At 41.1% G+C, this 19573-nt stretch overlaps 1 protein-coding gene across 4 annotated transcripts in view; it reads right to left on the bottom strand.

Annotated features, from left to right (window-relative positions):
• MTA1 (metastasis associated 1) overlaps positions 1-19573 on the bottom strand; it is a 94129-nt gene that overhangs the window by 45173 nt on the left and 29383 nt on the right. For all 4 annotated transcript variants that reach the window (XR_005106672.1, XM_037403701.1, XM_037403699.1 and 1 more), the window contains exons 4-9: positions 14225-14351; positions 13972-14035; positions 8049-8166; positions 6366-6468; positions 2624-2723; positions 981-1169 (exon numbers count right to left, since the gene is read on the bottom strand). Coding sequence is in view for 3 of the 4 variants with exons in the window: in XM_037403701.1 (XP_037259598.1) it covers positions 981-1169; positions 2624-2723; positions 6366-6468; positions 8049-8166; positions 13972-14035; positions 14225-14351 (701 nt within the window). In the remaining variant the exon portion in view is untranslated. The remainder of the gene's footprint in view (positions 1-980; positions 1170-2623; positions 2724-6365; positions 6469-8048; positions 8167-13971; positions 14036-14224; positions 14352-19573) is intronic.

Here is a 19573-nt window from a genome sequence, read left to right on the forward strand (position 1 = left end):
TCTGAATCTCCTAGGGCATTAGATGCACATGGGATTCATGTTAAATTAAATGCCCTTTCAAAAAATAGTGCTTTCAGTGTAGAAGTAGAGCAGGTTACAGGTAAATCTTCATGCTGCACTGGCTCCAGAGAAAACCATTCAAGAGAGGCACAATGTGGAACGGAGCCCACTGTCTCAGACTCTCTGTTTGAGCAGCAAAGACTCAAGCAAGAGCCACAAATACAATATCACAGTTCTGATTTGCTTGGCTTCCATGGAGCTGGCCCATTAAAAAAAATAAAATAGTAACCACCAACAGAATTGTGCCCTGCCAGCTCTGTTCTCTGCATGAGAAGCACGAGGATTTCAGCAGGACCACAGAGCACGCTGTGCTGTTTCCAAGTCCCTCAGTTTAGAAGATTAGAGCAGGGGACAAGCAGCACAGAAACTACTTGTTTTGTTCCACAGGACTCAAACAGCGGTACAGTGAAACTCAGCTCTTTTTACAGTGCTCTCTTCAATTTGCAGACCGAGCACCTAGGGTGGAGAGCTTTGGCCAAACTACAGCACATTTCCCTTGGACACCCAAGATTCCTTTTAAAAACTTTCAAAAGGCCTTTTCTGAAACTGCATTATAAAAGTGACTAAATGTTCATGTTTCAAAAGACCCAGTACTTATTCTCCTTCAAACGCAAATTAATATACAGCAGCTAGGCTGTCACAACACTTTCCTAAATCCTCCCTCAGCTGTAGTGGAGCAGATGATTTTAAATTAACATTTGTAAAGGAAAAGCTATCATCTGGGATTTGAAATTCTGACTGTACAACAGGCTGTCACCAGTATAAGGTCTGCCTTTCCCCAGTTTACAGCAAGACACATGCTAAAGTTCAAATCCCTCTTCTCCAACACAAAGAAAACCAACACAGTTTAGACAAGCTGTAATCAGTTGTGTAACTGCTGAGAACCGGCCACCATGCGGGCCCTCATTTTATATACTTACAAAATCTTGCTGAATGTCAGTGAAATCTTTTCCATATTTTTCTAGTGCTTCCTCAAAGAGGTTTGCCTCTGAAGCAGACCACTCCTCCATCTCATCCCTGCACAGGACCGGCCCACCTTGTGGCACAAGCGCAGAGATTGCCTTGGAAATGTCATAGACATTTTTGTGCAAAGTGTCCATAGCATGGAACTACATGATTGTAAAAGAGAAAGACAAATGTAAGGACAAGCATCTAGGGTGGAAAAAACGCTTAATAGTGGAACAGCAACAACAAAAGGTCTGCACCAGGATCTGAGGGTGCAGTATTCTATAACACAGAATCAGTAAAAACTTACTCCAACCTCAGACTCACTGTAATTGTCACTGTACAAGTCTAATGCTCAGTAAGTAACAACAATGGGGTTTGTGGAACACGAGCCCTGGCATATCAATAATTCCTACTTAGCTACTTCACCAGCACCACCACTGTAGCACTACTGTTAAGAAAGCGCACAGGACAGAGACCCACTCACCCCAGGACTGAGAAGCCCTGGTTAAAGATGGAGCATGAAGACAGAGGACCAAGGCCATATTTTCTAATAAACTTGGCCATGCACATTCTTTGTCAAATAATCCACAAAAACTGCATATAAGAAAAATATTTAAGAGCAGCACCACACATATACAGTCCCACCAAAGGCCAGAAATCCTCCCAAAAGATTAAAGTCAAGTCACACATCGTAGCAGAGTAGGAAAAAAGAATTACTCCCAGGAGCAATTACTCCTGAGAAAGCCAAGCTATGACTGTCTGCAACTTGTGATTTACAAAGGCTGAGAACACGTTGCGAAGGAGGAATTGATATTAGCAAATGAAAGCTTGGCTTTATTTCCTGGTTTCTGTAGTTTTAATCAGGATGTTATTTGTCTTTCATCATACCAGTTTTGTGCATGTGCATAATCAATCTACAGTGTTCTATCCTAGAATTTGTTCTATACATGATTTCACATTATTCCAGTTATGAGGTGAGGCACTGATAACAGTTCTCTGGAGACTTTAGAAATTTTATTCAAATTTTCATTAAACTTTCTCTAGCATAGGAGTTTAAGTTTTCCCTTTCCTCTATCTACTCAGAATCACTTATGATTATAAAATATTAATCATGTCACTACACCTCAAGTACGCTAAAATGGAGCTTGTCAAAGAGAAGAGCTGTATCAACTGAAACTTCTTATCTGACCACAAGCTTTTCCCCCAGACGATCTTGCTCAAGGATGCCAGTGACAGCCTGGTGTTGGGGAAGTGATGAGGAGCAGCATTCTGGCATTATAACGTTGCAGACAGGCAGATAACCGCTTGCATTCTTCTTAAGACAGCTACTAAGCCCATACAAGAGGTGGGCTGTGAAGCATGTCATCAAAACATTTTAATAAAACAAAACACACAAAAAAATTATCTCATAGAATTATCCATGATGGATCGTAGGAGGCACAAGGCCAGAAAAAGTTACTTCATATGTAAATAAAGGGTTCCTTTACAAAGACAGGATCTGTTTCACAGCAGGCCACAATTACAATCCATCTGCCCCTCTCTCTTTGCCAACTGTTATTGCCGAGGTGAGTATTTTGCATCTCTCAATAACTTAAGGTCCTCTTAAAAATCTTACCAGTGTGATGTCCCTAGAGGCTGCTGCAGCACTCATGTGCAAACTTGGCTGTCTGACAGAACTACTGCAATCTAGTGCTCGGGCAAACGTACCAACAGACCTGAAAGAAATTAAACAGAGCATTAACTTTGCATGCAAAACAAGCATAAATATAAACACCCAACCAACGCTTTTTGAGATCAGCAGACTCCATCTCTCAGTAACAAGATTATATGGTTTGGCACTAGTAGTGAGCCAGAGACTGTTCTCTTCAGATGTGGTTAGTTATTATGACCACTTTATTCAGTTCCTATGACCAAATAGGCTTAGGCACAAGGAAACAGTGAAAGACCCAGGGATCACAAACGGAGTTTTCAACTGCTGTCTTATCCCTTATCTCTTAAGGGATAAGACCTAAGCTTTAACAGAAAGCACAAGCAAGCTTTACGGATAGCAAAAGTCTCTTCCGCAATAGCAACAGCAGTGCTGCATTGTTTGGAGACAGATGCCAAGACCCGACAGGAAAAAAAAAATGCAGTAATACAAGCATTCTTCTAAGTTTCAGTAAAATCAAAAACAATCTTTATTTTACAACTTAATATTGTATAATACGTGCCTACTATATAGCATAAGAATACAGCAGTTCTCAAATATTCCCCAATGCCAGCCATTCCTGCACCTGAGGCCACAATCCCCATGCTCCTCATTTTATTCCTAAATAAATTAGGCAGAGAAAGAAACTTTTAACACAAACATCGATTCCAGCAATTCCTACTCCCCTTGCTGCTTCTACACCACCTGGGTGAAAGGCTTGTGCTCCTGCACAGTGGACTGGAGCTGAACTCCTCTGAGCAACTGTTACAACAAAAAAAGGTGGGTGGTTTTTTTTTTTTTTTCCCCTCTACTCAGATAACTTCCCCAAACTAGTCTGAGCACACAGAGGAACAAACCAGTGCTAAGCAGCGCAGTAGTAGTAGTTGTCATAAAATACCTAATTCTAGCCAAAATCCAAAACAGCCTCCCCACCCAAGTTTCTATGGCGGATTTACACTTTGCCCTCTCCCCAGCCTCCCAGTCACTACCCCTACCCCTGCTTCGTAACTCCCCTGTCCCCAGCTTTCACTGAACTGGTATCTTTTTCCTCTCTGTCTGCATGGCATCTAATTATAAACTGGATCGCTTTGCTCATTCCGGACAAAAGCGATTTTTATACTGATCTTTTCAGTGATTCTCGTTACAGCACGTGCCTTCAGGCAGCTGTATCAGTAAACCCAGTGGGCAGCAGTGAACAGCCAGGAACTACTAAAACCAAAAGCCCACACAAGGTAGAAACCCCCAACATAAAGCAGCTCTACAGTCACTCTAAACCAGGGGTCCTCAAACTTTTTAACCAGGGGGCCGGCGCGCGGATGAAGTGGCAGGCAGTCATCTGCAGCTGCTTGGTTTCCCCCACCAACCCCCGGCAGGGGGTGGGGCGGGGGGGTTTCTGTAAATACCAGGGGCCGGATTGAGGACCCTGGGGGGTCGTATCCGGCCCGCGGGCCGTAGTTTGAGGACCCCTGCTCTAAACCAACCCACGTGAAAACCCCCACCTGCTGGGGCACTTCTACCCTCTTGCTTTCTGCTGGGTCTTCCTGACACCAACACCAGAGCACTGTGTGGCTGAGTGGCAATTTGAATCAATAATGCTGAAATTAACCCAGGAAACAAAGTTCTTTGCTTTTCGATGGTGTCCTGTACTTCACTCGATTAGAAGCAACTGTGAAACCACAGCCTTGTCAAGAAGGGTGCCTTAAGGAGGAATATCCTTTGCTGGAGGTATCCCAGCTCTGCCCATCACTCCTTCATCTGTTTGTTCTGCATCGCTGGTGGAGGTTATCCTCTCCCCACTTTCATCCTTCTCCCTATGTCCATCTAATCAAGCAGAATTAAACTGTTGCAAATAAATCACTTAGTTCAGCCAGTTTGACTTTACTGTTGGCACAGGTCAAGGGAAACAGCAATATATTGTGTAAGCAGCACAGTGAAACTTCCAAGACCCTAAATTTTATGGTGATTCTTTAGTGTAACCAGAACACTATGAACTTTATGAACCTTAGAAAAGTCTATACAATAAAAAGTGCATGTTTAACCAAGGACAAAACTGTACTAATGGATTCTGAACTGTGAGATTTTCTTCAATCTGCTGTTTGGATTGAAAATTGTTCGGATTGGACTGCAGTTAACATTTTTAATTTTAACAAACCTAGTTTTGCTCTTGGCACACTGTTACTGGACCCACATAAGGCCCAAGCAGCCTTGTAAAGGTTTAAGTGCTGCAATTCAGAATAGCCATTTTTTAAAGTTCTGATCAAAGTTCATAATAATGGCAAGTTTTATCTTCAAAGTACATAGAAAAAATGGATTTGGGTGTGTGTTTTCAAGTATATACACATCTCCTCTTGAGTAATTAAAACATTGCATTTCACCATCTCCTTGATGCACCGCCATTATTTCCCCCCTGCTGCCCCACTCATTATTCCCCCGAGCTTCTATCATTCAGCATGTTGAACGCATTGACTGCTGTTTGATAAAAATGCACCCTCATTGCATCATCCAGCAGCTTTGATCAGCACTGGAGGGTCCTGTCCAGGCAGATGCTTACACACAAGCTCTAGCGTTGCCTCCCTGACAAGCACCCCGTTAACTTACCCAACAACAGGGACAGCAATGCTAGACTCAGCGAAGTTGAGGAGGAAATTCAAAGCATGGTAACTCAAGGGGGGGGGAGGAGACGAGAACCAAAAGAACCAGGGCCCAATTTAACAGAGTATTTGAAATATAGGTTTGACTCTTTTCCAGGGGTAAAGTCCTTGGTTGAAGCAGGCAGCAGGGTTCAGGTCTATCAAATACCACAGCCAATGAGCAGAACTCTCAAGACTAGCAAACCCACACACTACTAGCAGCTTCTAACTTTACACACCCCTTTCCTAACCATAGCCAAATAGCTTGCTCCATTGACTAAAACCATCAAGAGGTCCAACTATCCATCAACTCACACCACTCTCCTCCCATGCAGTCCTACAAACTCACCTAAAAGACAAGAATTTGGAGTGTTAACTTTTTTTCTCTCCCCCCTCCCCATCATTCAGTCACCCATTGCTATGAGAGCCTGAAATTTAGTATAGGCTTCTGTTCATATAAATGCATACCAATGACAAAGTTCAAGAACATTTTAAAAAGGAAAAGCTGATCCATAAAGATTGCTTTGGGCTTAAATAAAAGCACACATTTCACCATCTGCACAGATTTGCAGTGTTTTACTTTACTGTGCCCACCTACTGGAATCTAGGCATTAGAAACCATCCACACTCCATCAAAAACACTTTACCAGACTTCTTAGCAAACTATTAACGGATGTTAAAATGTCACTGGATTTGAAAAGGGGACAAAATGGACTGAGTAATGAACTGTCAAGAATTCAGTTCACTAAGCCTTCTGCATACTGGCCAAAGTATTTGAAAAACCTCACCAATTACAGGATCGTTTTTACATGCCATTTGCTTTTCTTTCATGAAAGTGATTAAGTTGTAAATCTGAGTAGCTGTTCCTAAAGTCATGCAATTCCCAGGAAGGCACGTAAAATGTCCATCATTTCAAAATGGAGCAAGTCAATCAAGCAACCAAAACCAGCATTCTTACTAGTAACGCAAAAGGAACATAAGAAGTGCTTGGAAGAGTTATTAGCATTTACTTATTTAAAGGAGAGGTAAAATGCTCTTACCGTGCTACCACCAGGAACTGGTCTATCTGCTTGTCTACTAGTGGGTTAAAGGCTTCCCAAACTTTTGTTTCAAGTTTTGACTGGTCTCTTCCATCATCCTCACCTGGTTGAAAAACAAATTTGAAATGCTCGGTATGGCTGTTTTGAAATAAAAGTATTCTAGACTTTTTTTTAATTTCACAATAATGTAACTGCTAACCTATCTCAATTACTCTGCCAAAAGGGCCACTGTGAAAATTTCATTCACCTACTCGTCTGTGACAATTTCAGCTTGACAGATGCAGCAACACAGCTCATCTGAATTGTGCCATCACGTTTTCAAGAACTGTTTTTAAAGGACACATACCGGGAAACAGACTACATCCTTCTCCCAACTAGACAGTATCTCATCAGCCCCTCTCCCCAGCTCCCCTCTCTATGTTTCTCTCCTTTATCTTGCAGAAATTCCAGGAAAACAGACACACTCCCAGCTGCTCTGAGGAGGTAGAGTAGCCGGTTCCCTTAGAAAGCGGAAAAATCACAGCATCAGACTCTCTTGCTTTTATTTTCCTAACTCTACACAAACCAAAATACCCTGGAAAAGTACAGGAGCTGAGACTTTTTCTTCTTTCTGCTCCCTTTATAACATCTGGAGATTATCCTTCTCTGAAGCCCTGTGTTGGCCCACTGAGGGAAGAGAATGCCTTTCAAATTAGTTCATCCTCACTTCGGAGGCTTGCCCAGCTGCTTGAGTAAATACCAGTTTCACAGACAAATTAAGCAAAAGTCCTGACCAATTTGTTTGCCTGTGCTAGTATGAGGCTACCACTATCAGCAAAGCTCCTAAGCAAAGACAGAAGCATCTTACTGCTTTCATATCTCTGCCCATCCATCTTGGAGAAAGTCCTTCTTGGAGAAGGTCCTTCCAACATGGGTTCTCTTAGGAGCAAAATACCAGCACTTTGGCCGTGCATTACATGGGTCTTAGAAAGGAGCAATTATATGCCAGTACTCCCCATCCCTCTCAGGTTTTGCGTTACCCTACAGATCCAAAAGCAGGCTGAAAGACAAAGCTAAGGTTAGGTACTAATTGGTAACTAGTATCGGTTACTGCTACTCCTCCCTTCTCCTCGGGCCAGGGCCCTTGTGGTCATGCTGCTGCTCCAAAAAACAGCGGTGGCAGGCTGAGGTCTCCCAACACCTTCAGGCCAGAAAATTCTTCCTCCTGCCCATTCTGCAGGTGAGAAGTCTAGGCTGAAAGCCAGCGCTTGGGATGGGGAGAGGGCTCCAAGGAACAGGCACCCAGCAATAATGGGCAAATTGATGAAGGGAGACAGTATTTAATTGGCAGTAATTTGGGAGGGGCTTTTATAGGGAAGCAAGGTTTGATTAAAAACACAAAAGGCTGTGTTTCTGTTTCCCATGGAAATTCTGAAATCTCTTAAAAAAGAGTGCAAGCTCTGAGAGAGCCAATTAATTCAATTTGTTTCAACAACTTTTATGATTTGGACAAATGCCCACTTAAAAGACTGGTTTGAGACATAAGTAATTGTGTTCAGTGAGCAACACCAACAAACCAGCCCATTGCTGTACGCACGGCTTGGCAGCAGGAGCCTCCACCTCCCACACCTATGAGGGCCGCACACATAGAAGTGGCCGCATCCTACATGGCCTCTTGACAATTTAAATAAATATGGAAATTACCCTCTTTTAGTAAGTCTGTTATATCTGCCTGGTATCTGTTTCCAACTCGGATCTCTCCTTTATCAGCGAGTAGGGTCTTTTGTTGAGGATCATATACTAGCGAATAAAAGAAGAAATCCTAAAAATAAAACAAAAGTAAAAAAGTAAACAGTATTATTAGCTTTTACTTCCAGCTTTGCATACACACTAGCAAGCTTCTACATTTTAAGTTTGGGTTTATTGCCTATATATATATATATATATATTATTTTTAAAAAATTGGGTGAACAAACAATAGATGAACCACCGGGTTTAAAACCCAATGTTAAATGCTGCCACTTTCTTCTACGTAAGTGTTAACAGCTCTCCACAAAAGTGGCCCTACCCTTAATAAGTCTTTGAAGTTGAAGTGAACAAAGCTCCTCTATTGCACAAACAAGGCTCAGAAGGGCCAGGAGGTATTTTTTAGTAGTACCAGCTGTTTCAGAACACAAAACTGCACTTTTCTGTATACCAAAACAGCAGTACTAGATGCTAGTGACTTATCTGCACAGAAATATTGGTACAAACTAAAGCCTAATTTCAGAACGTTACAACCGTACCAGCGAAACACCCCACAGACACATGAAGCCCCAGCCAACCTCTGTAGCCTCTGCAGGACTTGCTCCAGAATGTCAATGTCTCTTTGGTGCCAGGAGGCCCAAAGCCGGACACAGGACTCCAGAAGTGGTCTCAAGGGATGAACTGAGGGGATGAGATCCCATCCCTGCATCTGCTCACTATGCTCCCGTTAATATAGACCAGGATGTGCTTGGCTTTCCTTGCCACAGGGACACACTGCTGACCAGCTTCTTTTCTGCCACCATCTATGCTTAAATCCCTATGCTTCCTTCTGCTCACTACTGGTAGAGGGGTAGCAGATTTGGCAGCTGCAGTAATTAGCTGCAGGTGGCAATACATTAATTTGTTGCTTTTGTTCAAGCAGATGAGAAAAAGGCTAAAAAAAAGCTGCTTGGCTTCTGTTACCTGGGTGTGTAAAATTAAAGCAAGAAGTCATACTAGAATAAGAATGTCCTGCCAGGGTGAAGAAAGAAAACAGCCAAAATTTACTTAAAACTGCACAGTATAAGTAATTAAACTCTTCTGCATGGATAAGTACTTCGATATAGCTACTGAATGTGACACATCAGAGACCAGCTATGCTCCATCAAAGTACAGCGTGGGATATGGGGCAGGAAGAGCGCTCTGGTAGAATGTGACCTCTCATACCTCCATCCACAGCAACACCCTCACCAGGACGGAGAAGTGTTTCTGAACAGAAACAAAGGATGTGCAATGCGCCGTTTTTTCACATCTTGGGTTTCTGGCTTGTTTTCCCTTTCCCCATATTTCTGTGTCAATAGCAGGCACTCTGCTTAAATACATCTCATTTCATGCTCACCTCATTTTCCCTTTCCCTATATTTGTATGCGTCAACAGCATGCAACAAAAATTAGGACAAAAGCAGCATCAGTTTCAAGCCCTGTTCATCTTCCTGAAGAGGTGGCAATGGAAAAGAGAGTCTCCCAATCTGTCATACGAAGGCCAAAAAAGGAAGAATTGCTGTGAGTTTCCCCAGTAACATTGCAAAAATTCTGTGGGCTAGGGCTTCAAAGGTACATACTAGTTCTGCTCTCCAGCCCTGCACATTCCACATATTAATCTAAGACTGATGCCATAGAGGTAAGGTCTCCTGTGTTTCCTTTACATGTATAATGCATCCAGCATCCAATTACAGGATTTAAGAGTGTTAACTCCATATATTCTGCTTCAATTTTGATCTAAAAATCAGCGTTTTTCCAGGAAGACAGCAACATCTCTGGAAGAGAAGAAAAAAAGCCAGAAAAGAGCCAAGCCAGACAGCCAAACCTGCTTTGCTACCTAAGGAAACTACTGCACAAAAAGGTATCACCTATGCAGTGGCAAGGCAGGGAATTCACACCAATCTCCTCCAGCAGAAAACATGCCGTTTCCCCACCGTGGAAGCATGAACAATCAAGGGCAAGAACAATCTCATGTTACGTCATGATAACAGGATAAAAGTCACAGCTAACACTTGGCAAACTCCTGTTCCAACACCCAGCTAAGTCCACTGGAAGGGCTGCCCATGGGGGGGGGGGGGGCTGGGATTTGGTTTCATCCTAAACAAATCACTTTTTTGACAGAACGGATTCCTACTCCCACAGGCACCAGGGTCAAAATACATCAACCTACTGACAGAAGGGAGCTTCAGAGTATATGAAAACTCATTTAAATTATAGCTGTGTAAAGAAATCTGGATCTCTTGCTCCCTGACACACACAAAGTTCACGATACTACAATATTCTGAGAATGTACTGTTGCATAAATAAAGCATAGGAAAAGTTTTTTTGTCTTGCAAGCTTCCATGTCATAAATATAGTAGTATATTTGTTCCAGCTTGAGAATACCTAACTGGAGGACAAAGCATATGCAGTGCAACATTAATGCTTTTCAGGCACGTTGCCCAGCAAATACGCAAACCAACCACTGTAGTATAACAACACAGTAGGCCCCAAGGAAGGCCAATTCTACAGGCAAGTTCTTAACACAGTCTTTCTTGGCCAGGGAAAACTAATCATTGTGGAGGGGTTTTCTCCCATGGTATTTGACCGTTAGATGCCCTACTGCTTTTGTTTTATTGATTATCACTATGAAGTTTCTCTACAAAATAAAAGCCATCTTTCTCTACCAGTCTCAGGTCATCTTTTTATATCTTGTCCAGTTTTGTCTCAAATCAAGCAGATTCAACAGAAGAATTAAAAGCCCCTGGGCTCTTCTCCCCAACAAAGAAAAGATGGAAGTTTAAGGGCTCAAGCACGAATACAAGACAGACTGTAATCCACAGAGGTAATGCAATACCACTACCATCTTCCCCCACAGAAGCATAAAATTTAGCTCATGCAAACTGAGTGGGACTTCTAAAAACGTTAATAAATGCCAGTTTAGTGCCAATGCAAACTATAGTCTAAGGAAGAAAGAGATCCTTGCATATTCTAAAGGATATGTGAACTCTTGATCACCACTACGTGATCAGAACAATTTTTCAGAAGGATTTCAGAAGAAGAGTGAGGTTCACAACAAAGTAACATGGCTTTTCAAATTCCTCCATGCTCATTTTAGTTGTCAAAACTGTATGCAGAGTTTGCAGCAGTGAAGAAAAAGAAGGGTTTTCTCCATTTCAGACCCCAGAAAACACCCAACATGTTTGGAAAAATTAAAATGACCTGCCAAGAATTAAAATTAAATCATGACTTTCTACTCCTCCAAAGTGTTAGACAGACACATATGCTTGGAGCTTCCCTACCCAAGCCCCTAAGCTACCTGTAGCTATAGCCGAGAACCGACACCACTAAGAAACTGCTGAAGTGGAAAAAGAAAATAGGTTCAAAGTGAAAGTACAGTGCAGAAATAATGGTTAGTTCATTACAACTTGCAAACTTACTTTCAAAAATTCTGTTTGGGTGAGGGGGGGGGGAATTATTTAACTAGAGAGCATTATTTTTTTTAAGGGGAGGGTACCAAAAGCAACAGAAATGCCAGACAACTGCCCAGCAGGCAAAATTCACACAAGCCCCTGGATATATCCTAGCAAAGCAGTAAAATAGATGGTACACGTAAAATGGTTTCCTACAGAACAGGGAAATCTAATGCTTTTGCCTTAAGTGGCTATGCCCTTTTCTTGATATCCATGAGAATCCAGTATCTACAGGAAATTCAGGTTTTCCAGTGATTTTTCTCTTTTTCTTCCTATTCCTGACTCCTGCTACAAACCCAATTTTGCCAGGCACAGTAAAGAAGTCAATGCCAGTCCCCCTTCAGCCTGTTCTCTGAATGCAACAGAGCAATCTTCCTGAGGAAGATGACAGAGAAAGGGTAGGAGGAGAAAAACAGAGATAACACAAATGCAATTTTGCTGTGCTTACTATCTCCCTAAAAATTTCTGTCTGCATGTTTAACCTCCTTCGAGGCAGACAGCCTCAGGCTGAAAACCTACTTTCAGTGGTCATAACATAGAAGAAATCAAATGACAAGATTCCCTAGAACAGCTTAGGTTTTATTGACAGAAGCCATGTCAAAAAAAAGCCCAAAACATTCTGAAAGTAAAGAATGGATTAAGAAGGGGGAGGTGGGGGGGAGAAGAAACAGTTCAAAACAATACCACCCAGTGCTACAAATTCACCAGGCAACAACTATCTCCTTTTCTTAATCTCTTTACCCTCCACCCAAGCACATTTGTGTTCCTGAGCCTTTAATTTCTTTACCATCTGTCCAAGTTAGTTTGCACCACAGTAAAATACCATGCTAAGTGACAGGACACATTCAGGGAACTCTCTCATTCTGTGAAATCTCTAAGCGCCTGCTCAGTTTTAAAAATAACCTGCATCACTCATCTTGCATTTTGAGAGTTCGAAAGGATGAAAAAACAAGAAATCTTTCTATTCCTACATCTGCAACTGAGCAGTTGTGTGACTAGAGGAAGCAAGCTCCCTTCTCTTGTATCAATGTATCTACCTGTAACATTCGTGATAATAAAAATGTGCTGGGAGCAACCGAGAACAAACACTACTACTTAAATGTTGGGTACTAGTACATCTAAAATAATTTCAGTTTGATTAACTTCTGCTTTTGAACTGGCATATCCTAGGCTGCTAGCTGGTTACATTTCTGAATACAACGGCCCTTGTTTGAAGCACTGCCATTTGGCAGCCCTGAGCAGACTCAACATGTTTTTGGTTTCACATTCCAGTGAGAAACCAAACTATTTAATCCCTGTGCTTTGTTTAAAATTCTCTTAAATTGGAGTATAAGGTTAAATTAAATTTATGCTTAAATAAGTACTAATGAAAGCTAAAAAAGCATTTAAAAAGAAAGTCCAACTATGAGACAGACTACAGTACGCTCCTTGCAAAAAATGACCTGTTTTCTCCTTGTTTCTCTTAAAGGCCGGTAATGACCGTTACGCTACTGATTTTAATTACAAGATTTCCTCTGTTGTATAACATTTTACTGTTTTCAAATGCAAATGTAATGCTTGCAGATGTATTCAAATAATAACATACTGAAACTCTTTGCCAATCTCCCGAAGTAAAACTCCCAGATTGCTGAATCCCACACCTGTCTAACCCAGCTGGCAGCCAGAGGTCTAGCCACAATTAAAGGTGTGTAAATACATTGCAACAGTAATTTTTCAAATCTCCAAATACCTGAAAATTTAACCCCCAAGATTCATATTCTGAATAATGATTAACAGTGCAAGACAATTCAGTTTCAAGTGCTGGCTTTGAGGTACCTTTAAAGAGTCAGATTGGGTACATTTCTGCTGGACTTGAGTTAACTGACAAGCGGGTTTTTCAAGGATCTAAGTCTCTGTGGCGGCATATGAAAGACTACAGGTAAATATTTTGAACAGTGAACTCAAAAACTAGGGAACTAAGCTCCTCAGAAATCTGAGGCAAGATCAAGCTTAAACCACATTAACATACATCTGTTAAGATTTCAGGACAAAGCAAATATATAGAAATACAGCTTCGCTTGCTGCTCCGCTCCCTCTGCTACAGTTCCTGGATCTCCTCCACCCCGTCTTATTTGGGGCATGAGCCTCCAGGGTTGAACTTTCAGACTGCCAGGCTGATGAGAAAGTCAGGCTCTCTTTACAGGAGAGGCAGCTTATTGTCACAAAGGTGTAAACAACAGGTCTGGCCTCTAGATCCACAAAGTTTTATATTAGAATGAAAAACTGTATGGAGCCTAAAGCTTCCACTGTCGATGCCCAGTATGAGTAGAAATAAAAGAACCACCATTAGAAAACAAGCAAAAAGCCACCAATCCTAAACTGTGCTAGAATAAACTGTTCAAGCTTCACAATTCACAAAATGGTTCATACCTCCCGTTCCAGATATGATTTAAGGGATTCTGTCTCATTTAACAGAGTAACACTGCATTTGCCTCTAAAAAAAAAAAAAAAGAAAAAAAGAGAAACATATTTTATGAAAAAACATCTTAAATGCTCATGTGATTCACAAGATGGTATTACTGAAGTTGTACACAGAATTTAATCTTACATTGAAGAATACTTGAATAGTAATAATGCCATTTGTTTTTTGAATAAAAAAGCACTGGAAGAAAACAGTCATTACCTAATGTGTGTGGCTGGCAGAGATTCCAGCTGTCGTGAGAGAAACAACTCACGATGTCGTAGCTGATGCTTCTGTTTCTCTGGTAAATCAACCATTTCTGGATTTTCCATCTCCTCTTCCATTTCCCCTAGTTACAAAGAGACAAAATTGATCATCAAGAACAGTGCACGTATTGATTCTGCGCCAACCAGAATGAGCTGCTCCAAACCCTTTGCTAAATAAAACACATTATTTAGATTAAATCCAACTTCATCTGAATCCTCACGTCAGCCAACTGAACAATTAGATAATTAGTACAGATCCTTTAAACAATGCCTGTGAAGAATTGTCACCACTGGGATCAAAGCATCCCAGGTACACACAGGTCACACTAGCTCACCAAACCAAGTCACACAAATCTGCTGCCAACAGAGAAGCTGTGCAGAGAGCTGCCCTTGGAGACCATGGCTACACTGTTAGATTCACCAGGAAGCAGCCGACACTCCATGAGCGAGGCAGTAAAAGCGAGTCTTTCCTCTTTGCCAGGCAGCAGCTGCCTTAGACCCTACTCCTCTTCCAGGGTACCACATTCTGCCCCATCCTGACTTCAAAAGCTTTTGCAGGAAATGCCCACTGAAAAGCTTACTGTACTTATTTAGAGTATTTTGTTCTCCTCACCCCAGCCTCAGCCAGTAGGTAGATCACAGTCACAAGATTACCGGGAGTGTAACCGAGGACCTAAGGTCAGCATTGCCACCCGCCCTACCCTACCACACCACACGCGTTCGACTGCAACTCCCGCATTGAAAAAGCTTGGTTTTTCCTGCAGTCAGAATCCACCATCTCTGGCTTGGAGCTATCCAGGCTCCATCAAACCAGTTTTCAGGTGAGTGCCAAAGTAAATATATGAAATCACATCCACACTGATACACAGCTGATCCAAAACATCTCCAGGCAACTTTCTTGTAAGAAATAAATTGTATGTTTTGTGTTCATTAGCAAGTATCCTGTCAATTATGCAAGATAAAAGCAACAAAAGGCAAAATACTCCAAAATAAGCTGCAAAATTTCTCCATGATGGACTGCATAAGATATCATCAGACTTCTTTCTTCCCTAAGAAATTAAGGCAGTTACTGTATTTTCCAAAACCACAGAAGTTTCCCAGACTGTAGTAGAATGCGCTGTAAAGTCTCATATATGAATCGTAAAGCTCTAATTTTACGGCAGCAGCACTCTCAAAGAGCAGGCTTATGCCTGCAGCTTAATTCAACAGTTGTTGCCAAGAAACATTTCTAGTCAGAAACACATACAGGCACAGTTATGACTTATATACCCATAAGATTAGTTAACTATAATCCTCATAGTTATCCCAAAATAAAGCAAACTGAAAGGAGAGCTCTCCATTTTATAAAACACTGAAGTTGCATTTAGTTTTAAATAGGCCACCATTATGCCAAAGGGGGTGACACAAAATTATGTACCCTTCAGGTTCCCCACAATTTACAACTGTTTTACTGTCCTGGAAAAAGACTTGGGGTTTATAAGCCCCTCAGGTAAGCTGCTCCAGCAAGGAAGGGAAAAAAATAGTAGCATAATTAAACCAGACTGCAACATACAACAGCTCTTACAGCACACGAGCTGTTGAGCAGATAGCAGCATGCACTTACATTTTAATATTTTCCTAGGAACTACAATGCCAAATTTACATTTGTGCCACAGTTTCATGGTTCTGCAATTTATTTACTGAAGTGGATTCTGTTTCAGTTGAAAATTAATATTGTGGCTGCTGACCTACACTATAAATATACCAGCAGCAATCCACAAACAAGTGAGCAAGTTCCAAGCTAGCTTGCCTAAAAACCAAAGAATGCACAAATGAAAAGGCATTTATGCCTCCACTTAAAACAGCTTTTGGAGATTGAATAGTACACCATCTAATGCAGGAAAAATACTGTAAGGAACAACCTAAAATACCTAATATCTTCAGTATATTTAATAACCTAGGGCTTTTAAAAATTATATGTTTAAAAATATATACATATATATCTACCACTACGTGCCAATCAACTCTATAAAGCAAAATGAAACCACCCAGCACCACCAAGCTAATCTCGGGAAGCACGTCCCTTCAGACAGGCTTGTCTTCCAACCAGCGTTTTATTTATATGTCTAGCTTTCGTAATAAAATAAGGAAGGTGGGAAGCACACATTTTCTTCTTATGCCAGCTCTGCTATGCACAACCTTTCAAAATGAAAAAGCACAATACTTTTTTCTTAAAACAAACAAACAAAAACACTGCAGACATTTCTACAGCTAACAAACAACTCCCTGCACAGGAAGAAGTTAAACTGTCATAGGTCCCAAAGACAGGTAGGAATATTCCCAGAAATAACAAACAAATCTACACAAGCATCTTTCCCCTTTCTTTTTCACAGCCATGATTTAGTACTGAAAAGAATGAACCTGGCAAATGCATTGGGAATGAAGGGAAGAAGGAGAAAATACAGGACTGGATCCAGCACAGGATCCTCTGCCTCACTGTAGTAACGCAGAAGTGGCTTCGACAAAAACTAACACCACCTCACCGGCTCTGCAGGGACAACAAAGGCTTCGGTCAAGCTATATAAACCACCACAGGGTCTGGCCCAGCCTCTGGTTCCGTGACAAGCTTGTACCACACAGCTGCACTTCACCCTCCTATAGCTCAAGCATCAAGCTCTAAGTAAAGCAGACCTTCACCCTCAAGAATGGTAGCCCCTGAGAAATAAGGACCACAGTCTTAAAAAAAATAATAATAAATTATATATATAGATATTTTAAAAATATAAGGAATCTTTTCAGGAAGACTTGCCTGCATTTTTTACAGCCCTGTAGGATAAGCGGTATGGGAATACAGTAGGTGCAGTATACTGGGACTTCAATGCTCTCATAAAGCTTTACATCAAAATCAAGCTCTGCTTGATAGATGTGCCAGTGCAAATTTTAAACTAAACATTTAGTCTTAATACAAATAGTAATATATCAGCTATGCAGTAGTCGTCAGTAGAATGCTGCAAGTGTATTTATTATTTAATATCTGATGAAAGAATTGTTAATAGCACATTAACAAAACTTGAAGATGACTTATATTGGAAACAAGAGACAGGCAGATTGGACACGAACAGCAGGACTCATGTGGAAGCTAACATATATGGGGAAAAATAATTAGAAAGAGTAAACTTTGAGTTGGCAGGAGAAACCCAAGAGGCAGTAATTGTAATTTAAAATGACTGGGTATGTGAGATGCAAAATTAAACATCAATATTTGCTAGACACTAGAAAGAATAGCAATTTTCTATAGATCAGGTTGGGCTCCCTGCACCAGAAGCAGAAAGCATCAGCCCTTTCTCTGCATTCTGGGTGTTGTACAAGTAGCTACATAGCACAATTCAGAAATGGCAGCAAGGCAAACGTGATACAGAAATAGAGAGCACACTAGGTTGTCCAGCCTGGGAGACAGTCTGCAGTAACAGAATCAGCATGGTTATCAATAGCAAAAAAATGTAAAGGAAAAAGAAAAAAAAACCGGGGTCAAAACGTTGGGAAACACAGTAAAGCCAGTGCTAGTGACCTGCACAACAGTTCTTTCAGTAGCAAAGGAAGCTTAAACTCTTGGTGCTTTAACAGCTCAACTAAGCAGCTCAGAAGAACAATACACCAACCACCACCTTCCTTCCCCCAGGTCCAGTTTCAAAAGGTCTGTTAAGCCTCAGCCTTATTAATTTTTTCTCTCTACTGAAACCCAGGTATTGATAGCTATAGAAAATACAGTGAACATGTTAACAAATAGAAATCCTTATACGTTGACACTTCAGAAGGTGTTTGCCACATTATCAAGACATCCCACTGTGATCTCTTCCAGAAACTTCCTGTGATCATCCTTTGCAGCTGTGGCTACTATTACAGGTAGCAGACAGAGCAAACAGACACTATTTTGGACACTTAGTATATCTTTCCTAACCGCACCACCCCCATGAGAGAAAAACCAGTTTCCTCCTCTCAGTAACAACAGAGCCAAAGTGTGAGTGGATTAATGATTTTGACTTCTCCTAAATCTGCACGTGTGCTGTTGGGAGAAAATGGAGGAGAAGGGGAATAAAATGGAAGAAATATATAAAAAACCCCACCAAACTAATTTGTGAAGCTATTGCCAAAGTGCATTTAGACTGGTGTTATCTAAAACTAAAAAAAATAAGCAAACATCCAAACTCAATAGACCTCCTATCTGTTTAGGCACACAGGTCTCATGCAACTCATGGACTGACTGAGCAACACCACCTCAACACTGCAAGATGTTTATTTTTAGAAGCTTTGGCACTTAGAAAACCACACTGCCATGTGTGCCTGGCACCCAAACATCAGCTGCTGAAAGCTAACCATAAACCTGCCAAACCGGCCAGCACTAACTACTCACTTCTCCATTGTTATACAAATCAGGATAAACATTTTTAATGAAGCAAAAACTGTGGTCGTTAAGACAGATCACAAATATCTGGAGATGGTGGGGGGTGGATCGTTAGGAGGGAGGATAGGAGGCTGTATTCCTGCTGTCAGAAATACTGCCTTAATTATACATGGAACTATTTGAGACATTATACAGACACTTTGTATAGAGAAAATATATAGTCACAGCATCCAACAGTAGCTTGAGGAGTAAACTGCCCTTCCCACTTCACTTCTATCAAGTTCTGCCTCCAATCTTGTTTGCATACAACATCTTAAACTACTACAAAGTCTCTGGGCAAGAACATTAAATAGTCTGCTACTGGTGAAGCAGGCTCATTTCAGAAACAGGTGGAGAAATTCCGTAGAATAATTGGTGAGGTAATTAAAGAGGCTTATGAATAAGAAGCACTAACAATGTATGCAATCCATTATAAGGCTGAAAGATTTATAGGACAGCCCAGACAAGCTTTATATCATATGATAAAAATAGTAAGATCACAGATCAAATCCAAGAATCAGGTTGCATACATCAGGTACTAATTTACAGTCACCAACTACAGAATAAGGTGCTTCCAACTCATTTCTCTTTATAAAGAGTTATGAGAAAAGACAACATCTCAGACTTGTCAGTTTCAGAGATCTGATGGATTATACAAACTAAAGCATAAGCCTTTTTTTGTATATTTTTTTTTTTCAAAACTTTGCAACATTCATTTCACAATCACATCTTTTTCCTTCCTTTATTGGAAGGGGAAAAAATATTTCAGAATTATATATACACTTTTTCCATTCGTGTGCTGGCCTATCTTCCCATTACTTGGCGCTCTGACTGCATTGATCTCAACAGTAGGTCTAAAATAAGGGCATCTTAAACAGAAGACTC

The sequence above is a fragment of the Falco rusticolus genome, chromosome 11 (assembly GCF_015220075.1).
Source record: "Falco rusticolus isolate bFalRus1 chromosome 11, bFalRus1.pri, whole genome shotgun sequence".
Lineage (NCBI taxonomy): Eukaryota > Metazoa > Chordata > Aves > Falconiformes > Falconidae > Falco > Falco rusticolus.